We start from the raw sequence: 26,085 nt of genomic DNA, 5'->3' as shown, positions 1-26,085 counted from the left end.
TCAAGATATATCTAGATGTCTTTGTGCACCTAAAAGACCCATGTTTTTTTGTTTTAATTATTATTTTCCATCATAACTTGAACAATAAGTGCTGCCTGTATTGATGATACCATGTCTAGACCACGTGATCTGTCTTTTCCATGTGATATGGCTTAGCTATAGAGTATGGGAAAAACAAACTCTTCTGGAACACCTGGTCACACAGCAGTCGTTCTCAATAAAATCTGATGTATTTGCAACAATTTCATACCATGTTGATGGCTTTATGGGCATATGCTGTTACATTACAGAATATCATAATTTTACAACAGAAATATATTTTTTGTATGAAGTCATAAATATCATTTTTATTACAAACAAAAAATAAGTGTGTAAAGAACGACAACTCTTATTAGATATTGGTATTTTCTACCACTTGTCCGTATTCCGGATAGTTTCCGTTTTTAATTTTAATGTTGTTTCGGGAGCTTCCGTTGTAAACAAGAAGGTTATAACAAATACCGGGAAAGGGCATTAAGTTTTAGTTACCATGAAGGCTACATTTTAGGTTATCAAAAAGGTAAGTTAACAGAATGATGCTTCATAAGCAATAAAACAGTAGCTATAGATGGATATTATTTTGAACTACATGTTATACGTATATTTGAAGAAAAAAAAATGATACAAGAAAATATATTTTTTTACTACTATATTTTTGAATTTAATCTTTTTTGAAAAAATGAAGGGGGCTTTTCAGTTTTATCCTCTTTTTCATTAGTATGGAGGGGCTTTTGTCCAAGGAGCTTTTGTCCTAGGGGCTTATGTCCTAAAGGCCTTTGTCCGGGGGGAACTTTTGTCCGTACCCCCTGAGTACATACCTGAGCCAGGATGTTAGTTACAGGTAAAACAATTCATGCCAGAGGACAGAATTAATGTCAGTACATGTGACCAAATACAAATACAGTTATTAGGTGTTACAGGTACAGAGACTCTCACATACAGCATGCTATGAAAATTTTGAATTGAATGCTCTAAATGGACCCCCTGGGGAAAGTAAGTAAAATATATAGCACATTCCTGACACCAGACAGATCATCATCTCAGGTAAGGTGTCAACCTTTGGTGGTGGAATTTGGAGAATGAAGGAAAAAAGACCCTGGTGCAATGACACAGCATGAGTTATAGACATTTATGTATACCTGTATCCCCACAGATTTTCACATGCATGTTAATTGGGGGGATTGTTTGGTTGATAGCCTGCTCAGCTGGTAGCATAGCAGTTAGGGCTGAACTTTATGTCGATGTTGTTCCAATGCCTATTCAGAGCTGCCTTGAAACTATTCAGTGACTTGGAATTTACAATGACGTTTGGAAGACTATTCCAGTCGTCGACAACTCTAACAGCAAAGAAGTGTTTTCTGAGGTTGAGTCGTGGTCTTTGTTTCTCCAGTTTCTTTGTGTGGCCCCTCGTCCTCAGTTCTCTGGATCTCCTGACCATTTTGTTCCCTCTCTGACTCAGATGGTCTAGTCCAGACATAATTCTGTACATCTGTATTACATCTGATCTTTTTCTTCTGTATTCTAGTGTTGGTAGGCCTAGTATCAGAAGTCTTTCTCTATAGGATTTGTTGTTCAGCCCTTTCACTAATTTTGTTGCCCTTCTTTGAACTCCTTCCAAAGCTTGTATATCCTTGAGATGCATTGGATTACATACTGTTGCAGCATACTCCAGATGTGGTCTTATTAAGGCTTTATAGAGTGACACAAACATTTGCTGGTTTATACATGTGAAGGTCCTTCTTATTAGTCCTGACATTTTATTAGCCTTTTTAACACACTCAGCTGTATGCAAACTAAATTTCAGTGACTTATCAAAGAGGATGCCTAAATCCTTTTCTTCTGTGACAGTTTCCAAATTTTTTTCCTTATTTCCTGCTTTCATCTTGTATAGGCTCTCTTGATTTCCAGGTCCAAAATGTAATGACTTGCATTTTTCAGCATTAAATTTTAGCTGCCATTTTTGGACCATTCTGAAAGCTTAGTTAGATCATTTTGGATCACAATGGCATCAGCTTCTGTATTGCTACTTATTTGAAGAAAAAAATGATACAAGAAAATAGTTTGATGTTCGAAGAGACCTCCCCAGGTAAGTCATTTATATATATTAGAAAGAGTACTGGGCCCAGTACGCTGCCTTGGGGGACTCCACTCTTGACCTTGACCCAATCGGAGGTCGAACCATTTAAAATTACCCTCTGCTTTCTGTCCGATAGGAAAGCTTTTATCCATCCCAGCAGTGTCCCACTGATACCAATATTTTCTACCTTTTTTAGGAGTCTTTCATGGGGAACACTGTCGAACGCTTTTTGAAAGTCCAGGTAGATAACATCTATACTATAACCATGGTCAAGTTCTTCTGTGATGTCATCCAGAACCTCTAAAAGTTGAAGGGCGGTTGATTTTCCTTTCATAAAACCAAATTGAGAACTGACAATTAGATTGTTCTCAGTAAGATGTTTTACAATGTGGTCTTTAAGGATGGACTCTAACATTTTACCTGCTACACTTGTTAGACTCACTAGTCTATAGTTCTTGGCTAATCTTTTATTCCCTTTCTTGTATATAGGTGTTATATTAGCTTGTCTCCATGCTGCTGGTAGGTACCCTTCTGCCAATGATCTAGTAAAGATAATAGTCAAGGCTGGAGTAATTTCGTCCTTCACTTCCTTTAGAACTTTTGGGTGCATTTGGTCCGGACCTGCTGATTTTGTTCCATCTAGTTTTTTTAGTTTTTTCTTGACCTTGTCCTGGTCTATTTCTATGTTTGATGTTGTTACGTTTGACTTATGGATGGCTTCCGGTATTTCCCTCATGTCTTCATCAGTGAATACACTGCAAAAGAAGGAGTTTAGAATTTCTGCCTTGGCGCCCTGGTCTACTTCCAGCTGGCCATCATTTGTTTCCAGGCTTGGTATGTTCTCTTTAATCTTTGTTTTTGATCTAACATATTTCCAAAAATTTCTTGGATTTTTCTTTAAATCTGTTACCTCTTTTTCTTCGTATTCGCCTACTCCCTTCCTTTGTGCCTTAGTTGCATAGTTTCTGGCTTCTCTGTATTGTTCATAATTCTCTGGTGTTTTGTTCCTTAGGTATTTTTGCCATGATTTCTTTTTTTGTTTTACTGCATCCATCACTGGTTTGTTCATCCATGGTTTTCTAACTTGTGTCATGGAATTTTTTGCCACTGGTATATTATTCTTGATACTCTTAACACTGTACTCTGTACATCAGGTATATAAATCAGTATAAACATGTCTTTGACGGGGTACGGACAAAAGGCCCTCTGGACAAAAGCCCCTTGAAATTAGGACATAAGCCCCAGGACAAAAGCCCCTCCATACTTATGAAAAAGAAGACAAAAGCCCTTTCACATTAAAAAAGAAAAAAAAGGTAAAATACATGTAAATGAAAAAAATAATTGGTATCAAAAAAATTATTTCATTTTTAAATAATTGTATATTTCAAATATGATTCAAAATAAGGCCAAATGCAGAAATTTACAGGATTTTGGAATAAAAACTTATGGTTGAATGGTTGATTGAAAAAATGATCAAGGATTTATAAGTGAGAAGGATTTGTCACTGTCTCTTTCCACTACTTAACACCATGCAAGACACCTATGAACCGGAAATAAAAACCATTTTTCTCAGCAAATACTTGTTTTATAGAGTCAAAAGAAACACCAATGTAAAGTTGATTAAATTTCAAAATGTTTAGTACTTGCTTTAAGGATAGAAGATTTAGAAGAAATGTCTTAAATTTCCGTTAAAAAAATACCACAACTCATGAAATGACGGCCAGCTACAGGAAGTAAGATGGTAAGTAAGCCTGTCACTTAACCATGCATATGGTCGCTATAGCTGCATCTGTGTTGCACTTGCCCAAAACCCAGTGTGACTTGTCCCTCCTATATTAAATATAAAATTTAGGTATATAGGTTTTACTTAAAATAGAAAATCCTAGCTTGTGCAATATTTTTGTAAAAGGTCTAATTTTTTTCTCAATTTAAATATGGTATACTATATAATTATGTAACTGGGTTACAATGAAAATTTATTAACATTAATAAAAAAATGTTCTTTGAAAAGACATGCAGACAGTCAACACACTTTTAAAGTTATACAATCCTATTTATTATATGGCAAATGTGTAAAAATTGTATTTTGTAGCTACGTAGCAGCAGACATGGTATCAGCCGACAAAGAAGATGATCACAGTAGACTCCAAGCCAATGATGTCCTTTACAAAATTACTACATTTATGGATAGATATGTACGGGAGGCTAAGGTATATAATTCAATAATTGTGATAGCTGTAATTTTTGTTTTGTACATGTATGTCATGGAAGAAACCTTTGAATTAAAAGGATTCACAATGTAAGGACATAAGAAATGACAATTTAAAGTTTTGATGAGAAATTCTCATATCTGGAAAATTTAGTGTAAATATTGTAACCATATTAGTCTACTTTGCTTACAATATCCCCGCAGAGAATGGAAGAGACGCTAAAAGAAGACATATGTATGATCAAGCTTTAATGGCAATAAATACAGATGTAATATGTGGTTGTCCACTAGTAAAGAGTTATTTATAGATTTATTATCAGGTCATCCATTTTAAGTACAGAGTACACTAGTCTTAATGTAAATTTTTGTTGAACTTTCCTCTCATGAATTTCGTTCATTTTTTGATATTTTGATTTTAAGTATACCCTGATCACAAAAAACCGCATAAAAAATCATATGTCACCGGGTTAATTTTTCTTCCAGGGTTGCTTAAAGATATGTACAAATGACTTAACAATCCGGATTTTAAGGATTTTTAAATAAGTAATATTTCCTCCCTGTAGCATCCCTTAAACATATAAATAATATGCCTGTAACATGTTCATACCTTCAGTAGGTGTTATAGAATTCATAACTATATCAAATAAGCTGGGTCTTCCACAATAAAACGAAAATATCGTTATTTTAAAATTAAGTCCGGACCCAATTTTATTGAAAAAATTGCATCAAAATAGTCGTTTTCTTTTTTTCTGAAAAAATGATCTCAAGAAAAATCAATTTTTTAGAATTTCCATGAAGATTGGCTTATTTGAAATACGAAAAGCCAATAAAAAGTATACCTCACCGCATTATTTTTCAAATTATGACCGATTTGCTTCCTAATACCCCTTCAATTTTTGGCCTGAAAATGTTAAAAAATAGGAGAATCCGTAGCACTTTTCAACCTTTTTATGTTATTCATTTACCCTTGTTAGTTTTTACCGATTGGCACACCTTTAGATTGATACACTTCAAGTAAACACTCGAAAAGGTTCTAGACGAAATACTTGCTCGAATGCCGTTTTCAGAAGCGAGTTGTAATAGATGGGTACGGAGAAATAAAATACGTTTGCCGGGATTCGGATAGCGACGTAACAAACGTATGACGTCACAGAAGGGACGGTCTACGTTAATGTAAATTTTTGTTGAACTTTCGACGACATTAGCAAAAAAAGTAAGATGTGTATTAATTGCAGTGTAGTTGTGTTTAATGTATGATGAGAAAGTTAAAGATGCTCCACTGCCAACAGAGCATAAATGAAACTCCTGAGTAAATTGAAAAAGCTTTAACTATCCAAGGGTGGTAATGGTGTAAAGTAAGTATGGTAACTTTTGCAACTGAAGAAAACTACTAATTTATCTGCTCCTGTTTTAATTAGAGAAAAAATACTGTTTTTCAGCGGTGTATCATCGTTAATTGTTATTTTTGGATAATTTATTTTGTTTTTTATAAGGTCATTATGGAAACCATTTATTGATGTATTCTGCTGTTAATACATGTATAGACAATATCTCTGTCAGTAGAAAACCTGAAGCACAACTTTCCTGTTTAACTTTTACCAATGGTATTCATTTTATCACATATTGAGTAGACCTTATTTTTGTATTGGTATGTAGCCTTAAAGAACTATATAGATACAGATTCTACCTTACCTTATCTTTGTTTAATACTTGTATAACAGGCAGTCTATTTAAGGTGTCTGGCACTGAACACTCAGCCCTCCAACTCTTAATCAAAAAGCACAGGGACAATAGATAGATAGTTGGTAAGTTGATGGCTCTGTAGAAATCATTGTTTCAGTGATCCAGAGTACAGAAAGCTTTGTATCTGTTGATGTGACATTGTTTTATCGTGTGTTTCAGTGGGTAGCCTATGGTGTGGGGTCTGTGGGGCTGCTGCTTGTGATACGCGGGTACACGCGGTAAGTACAGCTTACAAATGTATAACCTTTGTTAAATTTTGATCTGTGGTTTCTCTTAGAGATTAAACTGTGATGGAATTAGTTTCATTGATAAAAGTGAAATTTTGAGTGGATAGTAATAGTTTGTTTTTTGGTCATCTGACCCGAAGGGTCAGGATGACCTATTGTCATCATGCACCGTCCGTCGTTGTGCGCCGTGCGCCGTGCGTAAACTTTTCATTCAAACGACTTCTTCTCAATAACCGGAAGGCCCAGGGTACTCATATTTGGCCTGTAGGTTGCTGGGATAGAGGGCTACCAAGTTTGTTCAAATGAATGACCTTGACCTTCATTCAAGGTCACAGGGGTCAAAAAGGCTAAAATCTTTAAACAACTTCTTCTCAAGAACCAGAAGGCCCAGGGTACTGATATTTAGCCTGTAGGATGCTGGGATGAAGGGCTACCAAGTTTGTTCAAATAAATGACCTTGACCTTCATTCAAGGTCACATGGGTCAAATAGGCTAAAATCCTTTAAACAACTTCTTGTGAATAATTAAGAGGCCTAGAGACCTGATATTAGGCCTCTAGCATGCTGGGATGAAGGGCTACCATGTTTATTCAAATAAATGACCTTGACCTTCATTCAAGGTCACGAGGGTAAAATAGGCTAAAATCTTTAAACGGCATCTTCTCAAGAACCAGAAGGCCCAGGGCACTGATATTTGGCTTGAAGGTTGCTGGGATGGAGGGCTACCAAGTTTGTTCAAATGAATGACCTTGACCTTCATTCAAGGTCACAGGGGTCAAACGGCTAATATCTTTTAACGACTTCTTCTCAAGAACCAGAAGGCCCAGGGGTACCGATATTTGGCCTGTAGGATGCTGGGATGAAGGGCTACCAAATTTGTTCAAATAAATGACCTTGATCTTCATTGAAGGTCACAGGGGTCAAATAGGCTAAAATAATTTAAACAACTTCTTGTGAATAACTAAGAGGCTTAGAGACCTGATGTTAGGCCTCTGGTATGCTGGGATGAAGGGCTACCAAGTTTGTTCAAATAAATGACCTTGACCTTCATTCAAGGTCACAAGGGTCAAATAGGCTAAAATCTTTAAACAACTTCTTCTCAAGAACTAGAAGGCCAGGGTACTGATTATTGGGCCTGTGACATGCTGGGATGAAGGGCTACCAAGTTTGTTCAAATGAATGACCTTGACCTTCATTCAAGGTCACAGGGGTCAAAAAGGCTAAAATCTTTAAGCGACTTCTTGTCAAGAACCAGAAGGCCCAGGGAACTGATATTTAGCCTGTAGGATACTCGGATAAAGGGTTTCCAAGTTTGTTCAAATAAATGACCTTGACCTTCATATAAGGTCTAAGGGGTCAAATAGGCTAAAATCCTTTAAACAACTTCTTGTGAATAACTAAAAGGCCTAGAGACCTGATATTGGGCTTTTGACATGCTTGGATGAAGGGCTACCAAGTTTGTTCAAATAAATGACCTTGACCTTCATTCAAGGTCACAAGGGTCAAATAGACAAAAATTTTAAATGACTTCTTCTCAAGAACTAGAAGGCCAAGGGTACTGATATTGGGCATGTAGCATGCTTGGATGGAGGGCTATCAAGTGTATTCAAATGAATGACCTTGATCTTCATTCAAGGTCACAGGTGTCAGATAGGCTAAAATCTTTAAATGACTTCTTCTCAAGAACGAAATGGCCCAGGATACTCATATTGGGCCTACAGTATGCTGGGATGAAGGGCTACCAAGTTTGTTCGAATGAAGGACCTTGACCTTCATATAAGGTCACAGGGGTCAAATAGGCTAAAATCCTTTAAACAACTTCTTGTGAATAACTAAAAGGCCTAGAGACCTGATATTGGGCCTTTGACATGCTTGGATGAAGGGCTATCAAATTTGTTCAAATGAATGGCCTTGATCTTCATTCAAGGTCATGGGGGTCAAAAAGGCTAAAATCTTTAAACAACTTATTTTCAATACCCAGAAGGCACATGGTACTGATATTGGACCTTTAGCATGCTGGGATAAAAGGCTACCAAGTTTGTTCAAATGAATGACCTTGACCTTCATTCAAGGTCACGGGGGTTAAATAGGCTAAAATCTTTAAATGACTTCTTCTCAAGAACTAGAAGGCCAAGGGTACTGATATTGGGCATGTAGCATGCTTGGATGGAGGGCTATCAAGTTTATTCAAATGAATGACCTTGATCTTCATTTAAGGTCATGGGCGGCAAATAGACTAAAATCTTTAAATGACTTCTTCTCAAGAACCAGAAGGCCCAGGGTACTGATATTGAGCATGTAGCATGCTGGGATGAAGGGCTACCAAGTTTGTTCAAATGAATTACCTTGACCTTCAATCAAGGTCACAGAGGTCAAATAGGCTAAAATCTTTAAACAACTATGTTGTATTGTACTAATAGTCAGATGACCGTTAAGGCCCATGGGCCTCTTGTTATATTTTATAAGTTTTCTAGATGAAAAAAATCAATCAGACCGTTGATAATAATTTATAAGTACTAGTATGTGGTAAATCATTAATGTGTTTCAGCAGTCTGTCATTATATAGCTCCACCCACAAAACATAACAAAAGCTTTAATGACCCTTTTTGTTTTTGCAATATAAAACAAAATACATATTCATATATATATAGCTAAGTGAACTTTCCTGTACATATAAACAATCTATTTAATAAATTGTACATACTGTATGTTATAGTCTGATAATTTGTTGCACTAATTTACATACTAGTATTCTGATTAAATATGTGAAATAACTTTCAATGAAAGGACTTTTAATTTTCAGACAGATGTGTTCTCTGCAGCAAAAGACATTCCTAAACGTTTTATAAAAAATAACGTCCAGCTGAAGGGACGAGTGATGTCCATGGAAGTCAATGGTACCCTGAGTATCGCACATCTTCCCATGTTATCTGTAAAACCAAAATGGTTTCAACGCTTTTACAGTAAGTTTTTGTTTTCAATTAGAACTTTGCATGCATGTTCATTTTGATTATTGTACAGAATAAGATTAAAACTTTATAACCCATGGATCATAATGTGGAAGTTCTTTTGATGAGAAATTTGTGAAATGTGTACAATGATAACTTATATTAGGCTTCAAACAAATACTCCAATGTCCTAGTGAATAGATTTTTCTGACAGATTAATTATGTAAGTTTTTATTTAGCTTTCCAGCTTTGTAAATTGAATTAAAACTGCCTAGTTGTTTATATCCATTAATTGGTTATAAATTTTGCATTTTAATCAAATTTATCATAATATAATGCTTCTGTCACATTAAATAACCAAAACCACAGGGATTTACGAAGTATGGAATGTGCATTTCACAGTGCCTGTATAGTGTCCTCTTCACATGCCTATCTTAAAAATGACAATGCCAAAACCACAGGGATTTACGAAGTATGGAATGTGCATTTCACAGTGCCTGTATAGTGTCCTCTTCACATGCCTATCTTAAAAATGACAATGCCAAAACCACAGGGATTTACGAAGTATGGAATGTGCATTTCACAGTGCCTGTATAGTGTCCTCTTCACAATGCCTATCTTAAAAATGACAATGCCAAAACCACAGGGATTTACGAAGTATGGAATGTGCATTTCACAGTGCCTGTATAGTGTCCTCTTCACATGCCTATCTTAAAAATGACAATGCCAAAACCACAGGGATTTACGAAGTATGGAATGTGCATTTCACAGTGCCTGTATAGTGTCCTCTTCACATGCCTATCTTAAAAATGACAATGCCAAAACCACAGGGATTTACGAAGTATGGAATGTGCATTTCACAGTGCCTGTATAGTGTCCTCTTCACATGCCTATCTTAAAAATGACAATGCCAAAAACCACAGGGATTTACGAAGTATGGAATGTGCATTTCACAGTGCCTGTATAGTGTCCTTTTCACATGCCTATCTTAAAAATGACAATGCCAAAACCACAAGGGATTTACGAAGTATGGAATGTGCATTTCACAGTGCCTGTATATAGTGTCCTCTTCACATGCCTATCTTAAAAATGACAATGCCAAAACCACAGGGATTTACGAAGTATGGAATGTGCATTTCACAGTGCCTGTATAGTGTCCTACTTCACATGCCTATCTTAAAAATGACAATGCCAAAACCACAGGGATTTACGAAGTATGGAATGTGCATTTCACAGTGCCTGTATAGTGTCCTCTTCACATGCCTATCTTAAAAATGACAATGCCAAAACCACAGGGATTTACGAAGTATGGAATGTGCATTTCACAGTGCCTGTATAGTGTCCTCTTCACATGCCTATCTTAAAAATGACAATGCCAAAACCACAGGGATTTACGAAGTATGGAATGTGCATTTCACAGTGCCTGTATAGTGTCCTCTTCACATGCCTATCTTAAAAATGACAATGTCAAATTATACCTTTATACTTTATATCATTCATAGGACAAATGTTTTCATGCCTTCATATACCAAAATATCATTTGAAATGTAACGTGAATAATGGGAAACTCTTCAGTCTGCGATTTAAGAGCACTAGTCCGATGCCCACGACTAGTAATTTTTACGCCCGTACTAGTGCCAATTGTAATGAACTAGTCCAATTGCACTCCCCACACAATTAAAATCGGTAAATACTATATTTACAAGGGCGGCGTTCATTTGCAACATATTTTGAATGCATTATTTATGCAATTATTTCAGGCTGGATGCATCATTTTGTGAGACTTTGCATTCACAAACGCATCCAAAATGTAATTTGGGTCAAAACAGGTAAACTGATCATGACTGAAGTGCTAATTTAATTTGGACTAGTCATAAAATAGTTACAATTTAAGGGTTTACTACTCCAAGTGACTAGCAGCGAAAAAAAGTAACGTTACAGACTGACTCTTGTCTATGATCTCAAACAAAAAATTAAGCTGTCAGTTTCTTTATGTTTTTACTTTTTCAGAAACTAAACCTCTACCTGTGGAGCTGGCCTACATATCATTATCTCCCCTTGGACAACAGTGGATAGGAAACAATGTTATGGGGAAGAAGGTTCTGTTCCAGCCTCTAGCCATTCAGGAGAAATCCACCACCATTGGAGGATTCAGTACAGGCAGCGGTTTATATTCCAAAAGTATGCATATTACATGTAGCTTACAATTTCCTTGTACTGTATATCATTTGGGATTTTGAATGAGGTCACTGTAGCAAAGGTAATTAACAATTAGGAGTGATGGGATCACACATTGGTAAGTTATATTGGCACAAGATTCACTTAATGGCAGCGTCAAGGTTTTATATTTATCTCTTTAAAATATTAAAGTGTATAATATCTCTTTAAATGTCAAAGTGTATAATATCTCTATAAATGTCAAAGTGCATAATATCTCTATAAATGTCAAAGTGCATAATATCTCTATAAATGTCAAAGTGCATAATATCTCTATAAATGTCAAAGTGTATAATATCTCTATAAATGTCAAAGTGCATAATATCTATAAATGTCAAAGTGTATAATATCTCTATAAATGTCAAAGTGTATAATATCTCTATAAATGTCAAAGTGTATAATATCTCTATAAATGTCAAAGTATATAATAGCTTAACCAGTCAAAACTAGGTTATGAATCATTGAATGTGCCAGAAGTATCTCAATCCATAATACTGAACAGAGAAATACTTCTATGTGGGTTAAAAGGTAGTTAATGTTATAGTATATAAGCACAATCAAAATTGAGTCAATGTTGTAGGTATAACTTCTCTGGCCAAGGTTATTCAGTTTGGAATATGGAGAGTATATACTGAAAACCATTGGCTAGCAGAAATGGATTGTACTTATTGAAGTATGATATCATTACTGATGACAATTACTCATTTATATATTATTTTTAATGATTTCTATACATTTAAGAGAAAAACATAACATTTCTGCAGTTTATTGAAAGAAGTATTAGTACTGAAATAAAAGTGTCCTTAATGATCAACTCTTTACGTTTTCTTTCAGGTTTTCAGGAAGACATGTGTAAATGAAGAACTAATCAGAGAAGGACTATGTAAGGTGTCGTACGACTTCCAACAGGACATGTGCCAATTATCTCCAGCTCAATCACAGCTACTCGATAGACTGATAGCACTAGAAAGTGCTGCATGTAAGAAAGAGAGAGGCATGTGGAAAAGTTTGCCAAGTGAAAAGAACTCCAGCAAAATTTTAGGTGCCCTTAAAGGAATTATAATTTTACCGTGGACAGGACTTAAAAATATGGCTAATTATTTTGGTAGTTTGACAAAAAGAAAAAAGGAATAGAAATACAAAATTGAAAATAGCTTGTTTTACGAGATGGAAATTCTACAAGTACAATAAATTGTTTTAGATTTTGAAAAATTCTTTGCAATGAAGTGTTTAAAATTATTTGTGTTTATATATTATCACTTGTTTGATCTAAATTCCATTTGAATATAGATGACATTGAAAAATGTCATTACCCACGATAAAGACTACTGATGATTTTAGTGCCAAATGCATATATATAATTTATTTTGTTAAGTTATCTTATGATTCATTTCTTTGGTATTTTGTAAAAAGAAAAATCATCTCCACTTAGGGGTCAATAAAATGTGCAAATGAACAAATATCTTGTTGTATTCGGTCACCTGAGACGAAATCTCAAGTGGCCTATTCTGTTCGCCTTTTGTCCGTCATCATAAGGCCAATTAAAACTGTGAATTATATAACCTCCAACCCCCTGGGGGCTGTGGGAGGGGCCAAAAGGAGTAAAATTGACTGAAATTTCAAAAATATTGTTCACCGCTCACAGATGTGGTAGAATCAAATACTCTTCATAGAAAGAGAGGTCTTAATGTCCTCTACACAAATTGTGAAATATATTACCATGGGGTCTCTTCTTTCCCCCTGGGGAGGGGTTAAGTTATATTACCATGGGGTCTCTTCTTTCCCCCTGGGAAGGGGTTAAGTTTACTATGGTTTATATAGGGAAAACATATTTTTGAGCATTATTTGGTCATTTGTGAAAGGAAATTAGTCAAATGTTGTCAGAATTATCCCTATGAGATGGCCATTGAATCCTTTTAACAAATTTTCCATGACTGACCCCCAGGGGCCTTAGGGGCGGGGCCAAAAGGAGTCATACAGGCTAAAACTTCAAAAATCTTCTCCTGAAATTCTGGAAATGGAAGTATCAAATATTCTTTATAGATGGAAAGGTCTTAGGGTGTTTTATAAAAATTGTGAATTATATGACCCTAGGGGACCCCGGGTCTCACATTATCCCCTGGGGACAGGGGCAAGTTTACTATAGTTGATATAGGAAAAACACAATTATGAACGTTATTTCAATTGCTTTGTTTTCATAGGAAATGAGTCAAATTAACTGACTTAGAATAATAAGTATTAGGTAGCATTTTGATATCATATCCATGCTGGGCCTGGCTGACTCCCAGGGGCCAGAGAGGCAGGGCCAAAAGAGATCAAAATGGCTCAAAGGACTAGGTATGGTAATGGTCTTTTGTGGCCCCCCAAATCCGCTATTTTTCAAAGTCTTATTTCAAAATGTGAATCTTACATTTCAAATATGAACTTCATACCTGACATATTTGATAGTGCACATTCTAGAACAAACCTTTTATTTCTCAAAATGATGTATTCTTTGTGTCTGTTAGTTCCCTTAAAATATTAAGTATGTTCTAGGTTGTGCCTTGTTGCTTTTAAAAGAAAAAGCTATCAAAAAAATGCCAAAATTGACCAAATTTTCAAATTTGCATAATTTATGCAAAGTTACCATGGTTATATATCAAAAACATACTTTCTGTCAACAAAAATATCATTAAGTTTTTATCAGGGGCGTATTCAATATTTCAAACACAGCAATTTGATTTCTAAATACTTAATGTGAAATTTGGTAGATTTAGGGGCCAAAAAGAGCCATTACCATATATCTAGTCCTTCCAAAAGTCTTCTTCTGAATTCACAGATTTGATGGAACCAGATATTCTTCATAGATTGAAAGGTCTGAAGGCCCTTTACAAATATTATAAATTTAAAGTGAATAGTCGGGCAAAGAAAACCAGTCTAAATGCGTTCATTGGCCTTCCAAAAGTTCTCACATATTAATACGACGGCCAAGTTCTGCTTACGTTTCCCAGTTCTGACCATTAAAGTAAAGGAAAGTTGAAAACATTGAAAGCGAGGCTGCGTGGAAATTTAACCACGGACATAGTCAGCCGGGATGACGTTTTAGCGATTCCTATACTTTAAATTAATTTCTTCGTACGCAGACAGATTTTGGCAAGAGATTTTATTTTTCTATTTCATAAGAAATTATACTGGATACATTCACACCATTTTTACCGACTCTAGCCATCCTTGCCCGACTGTTCACTTTAATGGCCCTGTGATCATGGATTTTTCCCTAGGTAGGAGGTCAAATTTACTATAATTTATAGGAAAAACACATTTATGAAACAATATTTGCTTAGTTTTCTTTGGAAATGAGTCAAACTGGTAAAGAATTATTAGCCTATTATAGCATTTTAACATCACATCGATCCATATTGGTCCTGGACGACGGCCAGGGGCCAGAGGGGTGTGGCCAAAAGAGGTCAAAATGACTAAAATTTCCAAAACTTTTCTTTTGAATTACCAAATCTGACGGAACCTTATATTCTTCATAGATTGTTTCATTCTGTATCCGATCTAAGGTGACCATTAAGACCCATGGGCCTCTTGTTCTTTCATTGTGTTTCTTTTTGATAAAAGCCAGGGTCATTTAAAGTTGTGCCATGTTTAGGAGATGGAAAAAGTCCAGTGTGCCAATAAGGCGAGGTTCATTCTCTGAGGTGAAGGGCTATACTGTTATAATTTCAACGGTTCTGATATGATTTAATTGTAAGAGTAATAGGAGAGGAGAAATATTCCCATAAAACACAAACTTTTTACAATCCCAGCTGCTACACAATTTCCACCAAAAACTTACTTTGCACATGTGTACATTGTATATATTCTAATAGACTTTATTGTGCTTTGCCAAGTCAGGAAAATATGGCCGGTTCTTCTATTTGGCGTCTTTAACAGGTATGTGTACTGTCAGCTCTCAATATTGATGAAAAGATTTCTTACTTTGTGTGTTGCAGTTCAACAGCTTTTCCCATCAAAATGGTATAGAAAATGTAGTGTACATAGGATAGCACAATTGTTTAATATTATTTCTACACATTCTCCTCCAACGTAATCCAGATAAAGATACAAAACCACATCTTTTCAAAACCTTATTTGATTCTGCATGCATGGGCACTTGTTATGAGATTATGGTAATTAGGCAGAAAAAGTCCACTTTGTTTATATAGATATTGTGGTTCTATTTCACACGTGAACAGATGATACATCCTTAATCAATTAAACATATTTATTTCCATTATGTTGAATTCAAATTTAACACACTGAAGTACATATACATGCAAGTTGCATTTATCAAATGGAAATGGATTTCTTTTAAAGCACAGTGCTAATACTCTAGAAGTGAATTATCTTAGTTATATGCACAAGCACAATCAATAAAGTCTTTCAAATTTACATGAGCTACTTAAATTCTTACCACAAAAAAAGATTTCAAAAATGATAATTAGAATACTTTTCAATTAATTAAAATAATGTATTTGGGAAATAGCAGCATGATTTTCCATAAAAAGTCAAACTCCTCTGAAGTATATTATATCAATGCTATGGGTTAATAAAGTCAACTCCTCTGGTAGTAGTATTTATGTCTAATGCTATGGGTTAATAAAGTCAACTCCTCTGGTAGTAGTATTTATGTCTAATGCTATGGGTTAATAAAGTCAACTCCTCTGGTAGTAGTATTTATGTCTAATGCTATGGGTTAATAAAGTCAACTCCTCTGGTAGTAGTATTTATGTCTAATGCTATGGGATAATAAAGTCAACTCCTCTGGTGTAGTAGTATTTATGTCTAATGCTAATGGGTTAATAAAGTCAACTCCTCTGGTAGTAGTATTTATATCTAATGCTAATGGGTTAATAAAGTCAACTCCTCTGGTAGTAGTATTTATATCTAATGCTAACTGGCTTAATAAAGTCAATCTCTGGTAGCAGTATTTATATCTAATGCTATGGCTTATAAAGTCAACTTCTCTGGTAGTAGTATTTGTATCTAGATTGCTATGGGTATAATAAAGTCAACTCCTCTGGTAGTAGTATTTATGTCTAATGCTATGGCTTAATAAAGTCAACTTCTCTCTGGTAGTAGTATGGCTTAATATATCTAATGCTATGGCTTATTAAAGTCAACTCTCTGGTAGTAGTATTTATGTCTAATGCTATGGCTTAATAAAGTCAACTCCTCTGGTAGTAGTATTTATGTCTAATGCTATGGCTAATAAAGTCAACTTCTCCTGGGTAGTAGTATTTATGTCTAATTGCTATGGCTTAATAAAGTCAACTCCTCTGGTAGCAGTATTTATATCTAATGCTATGGCTTACATAAAGTCAACGTTCTCTGGTAGTAGTATTTATATCTAATGCTATGGCTTATAAAGTCAACTCCTCTGGTAGTAGTATTTATGTCTAATGCTATGGGCTTATAAAGTCAACTTCTCTGGTAGTAACTAGTATTTGTATCTAATGCTATGGGTTCACAGGGACCTGGCACGAAAAATTTTTAACCCAATAGTATATACATACATATTTGATATTTATAGTATACTATAAATATATATATGTATACTATTGGTTAAAAAATTTCGTGCCAGGTCCCTGTGTATGGGTTAATAAAAGTCAACTTCTCTGGTAGTAGTATTGTATATCTAATGCTATGGTTAATAAAAACTCAACTCCTCTGGGTAGTAGTATTTATATCTATAATGCTATGGGTGTGAATAAAGTCAACTCCTCTGGTAGCAGTATTTATGTCTAATGCTATGGGTTAATATATTGCTATTTTTCCTTGCTATGTTGAGAAGATTCTTTTTTTTCTAAATAATATTAATGCAATAATCTATTTGTGCAGTTAATTAATTAGCTGATTTGTGTTAAATGTTATGAGGAGAAAAACTTAAAAATGTAAAAAACGAAATGTGTTAAACAAACTTTTGAATAGTAAATTGTTATTTAAATCTGTTTTATATTCAATTTGAAATTTTTACTTCAAGAAATGTTTCTTCTATTTTGAAAAAAAATGTAGAGTTACTAATATTGAATACAATATTTTAGATTATTTGGATAGTACTTCAGCCTGATTTGAATATGTATTTATTTTATTTGATTTGTATTAGAAATTACTACAATACATATTGCTAAGTACTGATTTTATTAAACCCATTTAAAACATACTATGTACACATACGGGTATGGTTACCGGTGTTATACCTAAATTCGTTTCCATACAGAGTTACGTCCCATAATCATAAGTCAAACAGCCAATCAAAACTTAGAATATTGTAAACGTCACGCAGCAACAACTAAAGCGTCAAAATGGCGGCTACTTAGCAGGTGCCCGATAAACTTATCATAACAGTAGATTTAGCGACTACAGCTCGAAACATGCCGAAGAAAAAGGGGAAATCGGGGAAATCCAAAAAAGGAGGAAAGAAAAAGGGCAAATCCTCCGCGAAAGAAGGCTCTAAGCCGGCAAAAGCAGACCCCATGGCCCCAATGTTTGTGCAGCCACCACCACGTCCAGGAGAAAGGGTATACAATACATGGTTTAATTTAAGTTTTATGGATAGAATTGCTTATTGGTATTCTTTGTTAATGCTATTCAGACAGATCTTTTTAAAATGGCCGTTGACAAAATATTTTGAATTACGACCAGCTCTGCGTGTTTTTACAAAGTAAAAGAAGATTTTAAATAACAACACAGGAGCTTGACGTTCTGTCAATAATATATATTCGAGGTCCGGATAGGGCACGAGTCAATAAATTGTCATGCTTTGTTAAATTGTGTTTCTTTGATATTTAATATTTACTAAACACAATGTATACTATCATATTCACTCTGTGTTGTTGATCCAAAGATTTAATATGACAATTTCCACAGTGATCATGTCAGCATATCAAATCGACTATCACTTCGTCATAGAAACAAGGTCCGGATAGGGCACGAGTCAATAAATTGTCATGCTTTGTTAAATTGTGTTTCTTTGATATTTAATATTTACTAAACACAATGTATACTATCATATTCACTCTGTGTTGTTGATCCAAAGATTTAATATGACAATTTCCACAGTGATCATGTCAGCATATCAAATCGACTATCACTTCGTCATAGAAACATCCTTTTTGGGAGTATGTAGATGTGGCGCAGTGGTAGAAGGCGCAGGTATGTTTGGCTAAGCGATTGGGTGCCGTAGATCATGAGTTCGAGGCCCAGATAGGGCGCCACGAGTCAATAAATTGTCATGCTTTGTTAAATTGTGTTTCTTTGATATTTAGTATATATATATAAACATACCCCTGTAAACTATATAAAAACCCATATAATATTAAATAGTATATTGCGGTATTTTTATATATTAATACTAGGCCTTTAAATTACTCATTGACAGAACGTCAAGCTCTTGTGATAACAATTATTTAAACACTACATAGTTTTCAGTAATTTTAGTTAAACTAAAATACATAATTAATGTCTCGAAAAGACGAAATATAACGCCAATAGGTAAAATCCACTTAATAAAATCGCGTATGATATTACAATTTAATCATTTATTCATATTATCATCAAATGAAAAAAAATTCAAAAATATCAATTCTTTACTTTTTGTATTTTTATGGAACAGCAGAATAGATAAAGTGTAAAGATTAATGGTAGTCCAGGAATACAATAAGGGTGGCTTAAAAATGTTAAAAATTCACAATTTTGTTGGTTCTTTTAAAATCAGCTGGATTAAAAGATTATATTCATCTGCAGGAAAATGGAAATCACTGTTTTCAAAAATTAAATTTGAATAAACTCTTCAATTTTGGAGGAAATTTTATAAATCTATGTCAAGAATTATTAAAGATGCTCCACTGCCGACTGAGCATAAATAATTTTCATCATTTGAACAATAATTTGTGTTTAATCGTGTATGTATATGTCTAATTAACACAAAAATATATAAAATTATTTATTTTGCTTTTGGTTCAATTGTGCAATCAGTTTTTTTGGGATGCAATTAATTAATTTTTATATTTGTAACTTAGAGTAAAATTAGAAGCTCAAACTTTTTAATGGTGGTAATGGTGTAAAGTAAGTAACTTTTGTAACTGAAGAAAAATACCAAATCATTTGCTCCTGTTTTTAATAGTGAAAAAATACTATTTGTCAGCGATGGGGTATCTTTAAGTAATAAATTTTGGAAAGATGTTCTAATCCTAGCTAATCCTAGGGGTATGGTCAAGACTGGAGAACTGTGATTATTATAGGCAAAAAGTCAAGGGGAGATCACCTGTACAGACTTCATAGTTAATATACCAGTATTTATATAAAATTAAGGGGGGGGGGGGTAAGACAAGACTCTTTTATTCAAACTAGCATGATCTTCTTGTATGAAGAGTTTACAGTTAGATATCAAATAAATACAAATATATAGAAATATAATGGAAAATTGTCTGCCATTAGTTTGTTTATTTGATTAATTAACATCCTATTAACAGCTATGGTCATGTAAGGACGGCCTCCCATGTATGCGGTGTGTTGGGTGTATGTTGTGCGAGGTGTGTGTTTTGGGAGACTACGGTATACATGATGTGTCTTCTTGTGTAGTGGAACTGTTGCCCTTTTTATAGTGCTATAAATCTATTTACAAACTTTTGACACAAGTGGTATTGAATTGTTTTACCCTGTTTTACCAACACATATTCATTGTAAACACAAAATAAATACATGTACTAATGAAACACTAGAAGCCAAGGAAACAATGGGAAGAACACTTTGAATAGTATAATGAAAATTGGATTTCTATTTAAATTCTTCCTTATAGAGTAACAAAAATTTCTAAACTTTAGTGGCTACAATTCAGAATCTCTCATCACATTTTAACAATCAACTCTTTACTTTTTAAATCAAAATTAGTAAATCACCCTTTTTGTAATTTATGTAATTGTGATAGAGAAACAATTGTGCATTTATTTTGGGAGTGTGACAAAGTAGAAAATTTTCTCGAAACTCTAGATGAGCTGTTGGTTACACCTTATATTTCCTTTACAATAGATAAACAGACTTGGTTATTTGGTAAGCTAGATAATAACAACACTCCAGCCTCTAAAATTGACAATCAAATTATTTTACTTTTAAAGCAGTACATTTATAGGTGATGTTTTTGTAGATCACTAGCATAGAAAATATTCAGGGGTTTCCCATATTCCTTTCTTTCTTTCTTTCTCTATCTCTCATAGCTCATAACTCATCCTTTTCTTAAATCTTCTCTCATTTTTATGTCCCTTTTGTGTGTAAGTGTGTGCATGTGTATTGTAAGATTGACTGTACCGGTATATGTTTTAGACTATTGAAATTAAACTTAATGAATAGGAGTGCATGCAAACTGTCTTTGTTAAGGGGTATGTGTGTGATACAATTAAAATATATATACATAAGAAAACTATTGTATGATGTATCTGTCCGTGAATGTAAGGGCCTTTGTGATTTGCCTGTATTCAAAAATAAACGAGCTTCTTTAGAAATTAACAATTACAACAAAAAATAAGAATTCACGAACTGTAAAATGTTTTCCTCAATGTTGGAGATTGAATATCAAGCACTGATTTTATGTTTGTTTTTTGTTATTGTTGTTTTTGTTGTTGTTGATTTTTTTAACTGTGTCACTGTGGCAATGGAGTCATGCATGAATCATGCAATGTCACTGTCAATTATTATCAAGCACATTTTTTTAATGAAAATTGTTGTTCTCACACAGTTAGTGGAACTTTTAAAGAAGAATCCAGTAGATGAAAAGGAAATCCATGGCTACAAGGTGACAAATAGAGTCCTAAAACAGCTGACTCCCCAGGAAATCCGAGACCTGCTGATGGTGTTTGAGCTTTTCGATAACAATAGTGATGGGTAGGTTTAATTTTAATCCTGTTAGTTACATTTATGGTGCATATTTCATTCAAAAGTAAAATACATATTAGAACAGTATGCTTGGTAATATGACAGTACCATCAGTACAAGTGTAAAATATGCATGTGTACATTATTCATATTGCTATAAACAATGTAATTGCCATTCAACTGATATTGGTAGATCAATCTGCATCTTTGGCTAACCAGGTGGTAATACAGTTGGTGAAGCAATTGTCTGCCATGTGTTTAATGTTTCCAGTGTTCCAACCCTGATCTGGCTTCTATATGCTCTCTATTGATATAAATACATTATTAGCTCACCTGGACCGAAGTACCAAGGTAAGCTTATGCCATACCGGGGTGTCCTGTGTCTGGTGTCCGGCGTCCGGCGTCCGGCGTCCGTCAACTTCTTCTCCATAACCACTGGTCGGAATTCAACAAAATTTGACTGGTAGCATCCTTATAGGTTACTGACTGAAAATTGTACAAATGATGGGGCTGACCCCCCCAGGGGCATGAGGGGCGGGGTCAAAAGGGGTCAATTTGGCTATTTCTATATGAACGATTTCTTCTCTGCAACTGAGCACGGGAGAGCACTCATAATGCAATGGTAGCATTCTTATAGGTTGGGGATTCAAAATTGTACAAATGATGGGGCTGACCCCCGGGGGCCCTAAGTGCAGAGCCAAAAAGATTAATTACTTCCTCTCTAAAACTTTTTATTGGATAGCATATTCGTATGGTATCTATAGCATCATTATATGGTTGGAATTCAAAATTAAACAAATCGTGGGGTCAATTTGTCTTTGTGATTTTTGAATCACTAATTATTAAATTGTAGAATTACTCAAAAAAAAACAAAAAAACAAACAGGTTAGCTATACAGGCCCTCTGGGCCTCTTGTTGTTCACACAGGTTGAATATTTATAACTAACACAATCACTTGTAAAACTACCCTCTATACTAATGTACATGTAATACTCCACAGTTATCATGGATCAGCTGAACTTCGACGTGCAATGAGGGCGTTAGGATTTAAATGTTCTAGGGAGGAGGCTAAACAGATGATAGCAGATACAAGTCTAAAGGGCAAAAGGTTGGTGAATTGTATAATCAAAGTAAATAGGTTGGTGAATCGTATAATCAAAGTAAATAGGAAACAAAGTTTTGATCTGCTCACATGATGTATTGTTATCTCTGAAGAATTGCAGCTACTTTTGTATGGGTTTCCATGTGATTGGGGTGACTATGGTGACCGTTTTGTATTTTCAGTATGATAGATTTCCCGGAGTTTCTGGAGGCAGTGATTGATAGACAGGGTGACGCCAGAGACATGTATGATGAAATACTCAAAGGCTTCAACATGTTTGATTATGGTATGTCTTTTTGTACTTAAAACCAACCATAAACATAGTCATGTTCTTTTAGTGGATGAGTTGTTGACAATTATTCAATATGATTGAAACACACATTTTTATTCTTTCAACATTCTGGATATTTGAAATGTACTAAACAATTTTTCATGCTTTAATTTCACTTTAACTTCAAGCAATTTTGTTGCAATCACTTAAAACAATCAAAAAAACAACCTTGTAATATAGACCGTCCGTCCGTCCGTACGAATGGTTTCCGGAGCATAACTCTAAAACCAGTAGATATTTCCACAAAACTACATACACACATTGGTCTTATGGTCTAGTAGTGCCTTTTGCTATTTTTAGGTTTTCATTTTTTTTGCATTTTTTCCGTAACCATGGAAACATTGCTGAAAATATCATATTTTTGTACCAGGTTCGTTTTCCGGAGCATAACTCTAAAACCAGAAGAGATATTTCCACGAAACTTCATAGACACATTGGTCTTATGGTCTAGTAGTGCCTTTTGCTATTTTAAGGTTTTTACTTTTTGTACTTTTTTCTGTAACCATGGAAACATTGCTGAAAATGGCAGATTTTTGTGTAAGAATCGTTTCTGGAGCACAACTCTAAAACCAGCAGAGATATTTCTATGAAACTTCATAGACACATTGTTCTTATGGTCTAGTAGTGCCTTTTGCTATTTTTAGTTTTTCATTTTTTTGCACTTTTTTTTTCCGTAACCATGGAACCATTGCTGAAAATATCATGTTTTTGTACCAGGTTCGTTCCGCAGCATAACTGGGAAAACCGGTTGAGATATATGCACGGAACTCCATAGGCACATTAGTCTTATGGTCTAGTAGTGCCTTTTGCTATTCTAAGGTTTTCACTTTTTGTACTTTTTTTCTATAACCATGGAAACATTGCTGAAAATGGCAGATTTTTGTGTAAGAATAGTTTCCGGAGCACAACTCTAAAACCAGCAGAGATATTTCCATGAAACTTCATAGACACATTGTTCATATGGTCTAGTAGTGCCTCTTGCTATTTTTAGGTTTCCACTTTTTGTGCTTTTTTCTGTAACCATAGAAACATTGCTGAAAATATCATATTTTTGTAGCAGGTTCATTTCCGGAGCATAACTCTAAAACCATCAGAGACATTTCCACGAAACTTCATAGACACATTCTTTTTATGGTCTAGTAGTACCTTTTGCTATTTTTATTTTTTTTTTTATTTTTTTGCACTTTTTCCGTTACCATGGAAACATTGCTGAAAATATCATGGTAAATGGTAAATGTTACTTTAAATTGCAAAACTCCACCCATCTTTGTGTATATAGTCAAATATAAATGTCAAGGCTGTATACCTGATTCAACAATTGCAGCCCCGCTCTACTTGAATTATACTCCATCTTTCTTTAGCTCAACTTCCATTTTCCTGGGTTTTTTTTTCCATACACATAAGTCTCCACAATCAAACTTACTTCAGCTTTGATATCTCCATTGGCGGGGGATCTGAATGACTATGTCCTTGTTTCACTTTAACTTCAAGCAAGCAATCACTTAAAATAATTAAAAAAAAAACAACCTTGTTATATAGACAGATTTTTTAGACTGAATAAATCCTTGATAGGATAAAATAATAAGTTTTTCAGGTACACTGTACTACTTATTTTTACTAATTAAAGTAAAACATTGTTATAACTAACTTTTGGGACCAACAATATTCCTTCGTTATAAATACAACTTGTTATACACATATAACAATCATCTTATATGAATTTTGATGGGAAATTAAAATGATTAATTACAACCTAATTGTAAGTGTGCTCATTATAGATATTATGTTTTCTTTTAGTAAGTAGAAAATTGAGATATTTTGATATAGAACATTACTTCCCTTGGGGTAGTGTCAGATCCCCTTCTATGTATTATGGTGATAATACTATACAAATACTTCATTGTCAGTGAATTGGTCATTTGTCACTTCAGCTATAGATTTAAAATAACCAATTATGTGTACGTTTTGTAGAAAAGACAGGAGCCATATCTCTGGAGGGACTGAAGCTGGCATGTGAGGATGCTGGTATTAAGTTCACTCAGAAAGAACTGGAGGAGATGATTGAGGAGGCCGACCTAAATGGAGATGGCAAAGTCGACCAATCAGAATTCATTCGTATAATGCTTCAAACAAACTTATTCTAATGGCCTGTCTGACATTAGTTCTGTGTACCTAAAAACTAGTGACATTAAATTATTGACAGCTCATTATGAGAGGATATACAGTGTATTAGTGAATTCACCATCAACATGCTATTCTGTGGCAATTTAGTAAATCAATACATGTATATCTTTTAATGATTTTAATGAATTCTAGTTTTTAGAATATTTGCAATATAAATGTTATATCTTATTTGAAGATATTACGGAATTGCCTTTGCCAAACCAGTGTTATTGTAGCTGCATACACATGGTAGATTTAATTTGATTTTTCAGGGATTGCTTGGTTTCACAAAGGTTCAAGTTTTTGTCTAATTCCCCTTTTCAAATTTTGTGCCTTTTTAGAAATTTTTAACTTTTGCAATGAAAAACACTGGAGGTTTTGTTCAAAAGCAATCACATGTATTGATTTCATATTCAAACAACATCAAGTACAATAAAAATCATTGTATAAATGTATTTATAGCAATAGATTTATATTGGATTTAAATTGATGTATCAATTAAGCTGTTTAAAACTGTGATACAATACAAGTGTGTGTAAAAACGAGTGTGTGTGACAACATATATACATATATATCATCTACATCTACATTCCATTTTTACCTAGTCATATTTTGTAAATAAAGCATTATTGAGCCACAACTTGCATTGTTATTGGCAGTTATTGCCCTTTCGAAACTGAATCACGCTGTAGTGGTTGTTAGTATATCAGTGTCAAGCTCAGCTCACAACTTTTGAAGTATTTACCCTAAAGTAGCTTGAAATTGGTTTCTTAAACAGCATCATGATAGAAACAAGATGCTCAGAGGTCCTTTATGGTTCACCTTCCTCATTTATCATAGCAATCAATGCATTATATATTATTTGGAATACTTATTTTGTTTGTGTTCACTACCTATATACATCTTGGATGGTACTGATGTGCGTTACGGTCCCGTCATCAGGTGAATCCTCCTTCCTTGGATGTTTTGGCGCTGTTCACTACAACCTGCGGAGGTGCGCCGACTGCCACTAGGGTGGTCAGGTCTCAGCCCAGAACCACTCAGTTGTCCGCTAGTATATTGCAACACTGTTGTTCTGATAGTTAATGTTCATATACAACTTTATGTTACCGGTGTTGCCCTCTCCACTGCTCCTCT

General features: G+C 34.5%; 1 protein-coding gene and 1 long non-coding RNA gene across 2 annotated transcripts; both read left to right on the top strand.

The window, feature by feature from the left end:
* The first annotated feature begins 462 nt into the window (after positions 1-462).
* On the top strand, positions 463-6,286 carry LOC138315716 (uncharacterized). The gene is made up of 3 exons (XR_011207517.1): positions 463-559; positions 4,209-4,326; positions 6,228-6,286. It is a non-coding gene; the product is annotated as an uncharacterized lncRNA (long non-coding RNA).
* Positions 6,287-17,759: 11,473 nt separating this feature from the next.
* LOC138315702 (uncharacterized) lies at positions 17,760-25,588 on the top strand. Its single transcript, XM_069256926.1, has 5 exons — positions 17,760-18,004; positions 21,217-21,362; positions 22,353-22,460; positions 22,637-22,740; positions 24,757-25,588. The coding sequence occupies exons 1-5, from the start codon at positions 17,858-17,860 to the stop codon at positions 24,927-24,929; spliced, it is 678 nt and encodes a 225-aa protein (XP_069113027.1). The 5' UTR covers positions 17,760-17,857; the 3' UTR covers positions 24,930-25,588.
* The last annotated feature ends 497 nt before the right edge of the window (positions 25,589-26,085 follow it).

The sequence above is a fragment of the Argopecten irradians genome, chromosome 1 (assembly GCF_041381155.1).
Source record: "Argopecten irradians isolate NY chromosome 1, Ai_NY, whole genome shotgun sequence".
NCBI classification, from domain to species: domain Eukaryota; kingdom Metazoa; phylum Mollusca; class Bivalvia; order Pectinida; family Pectinidae; genus Argopecten; species Argopecten irradians.
This window is presented reverse-complemented; position numbering and strand designations above follow the sequence as displayed.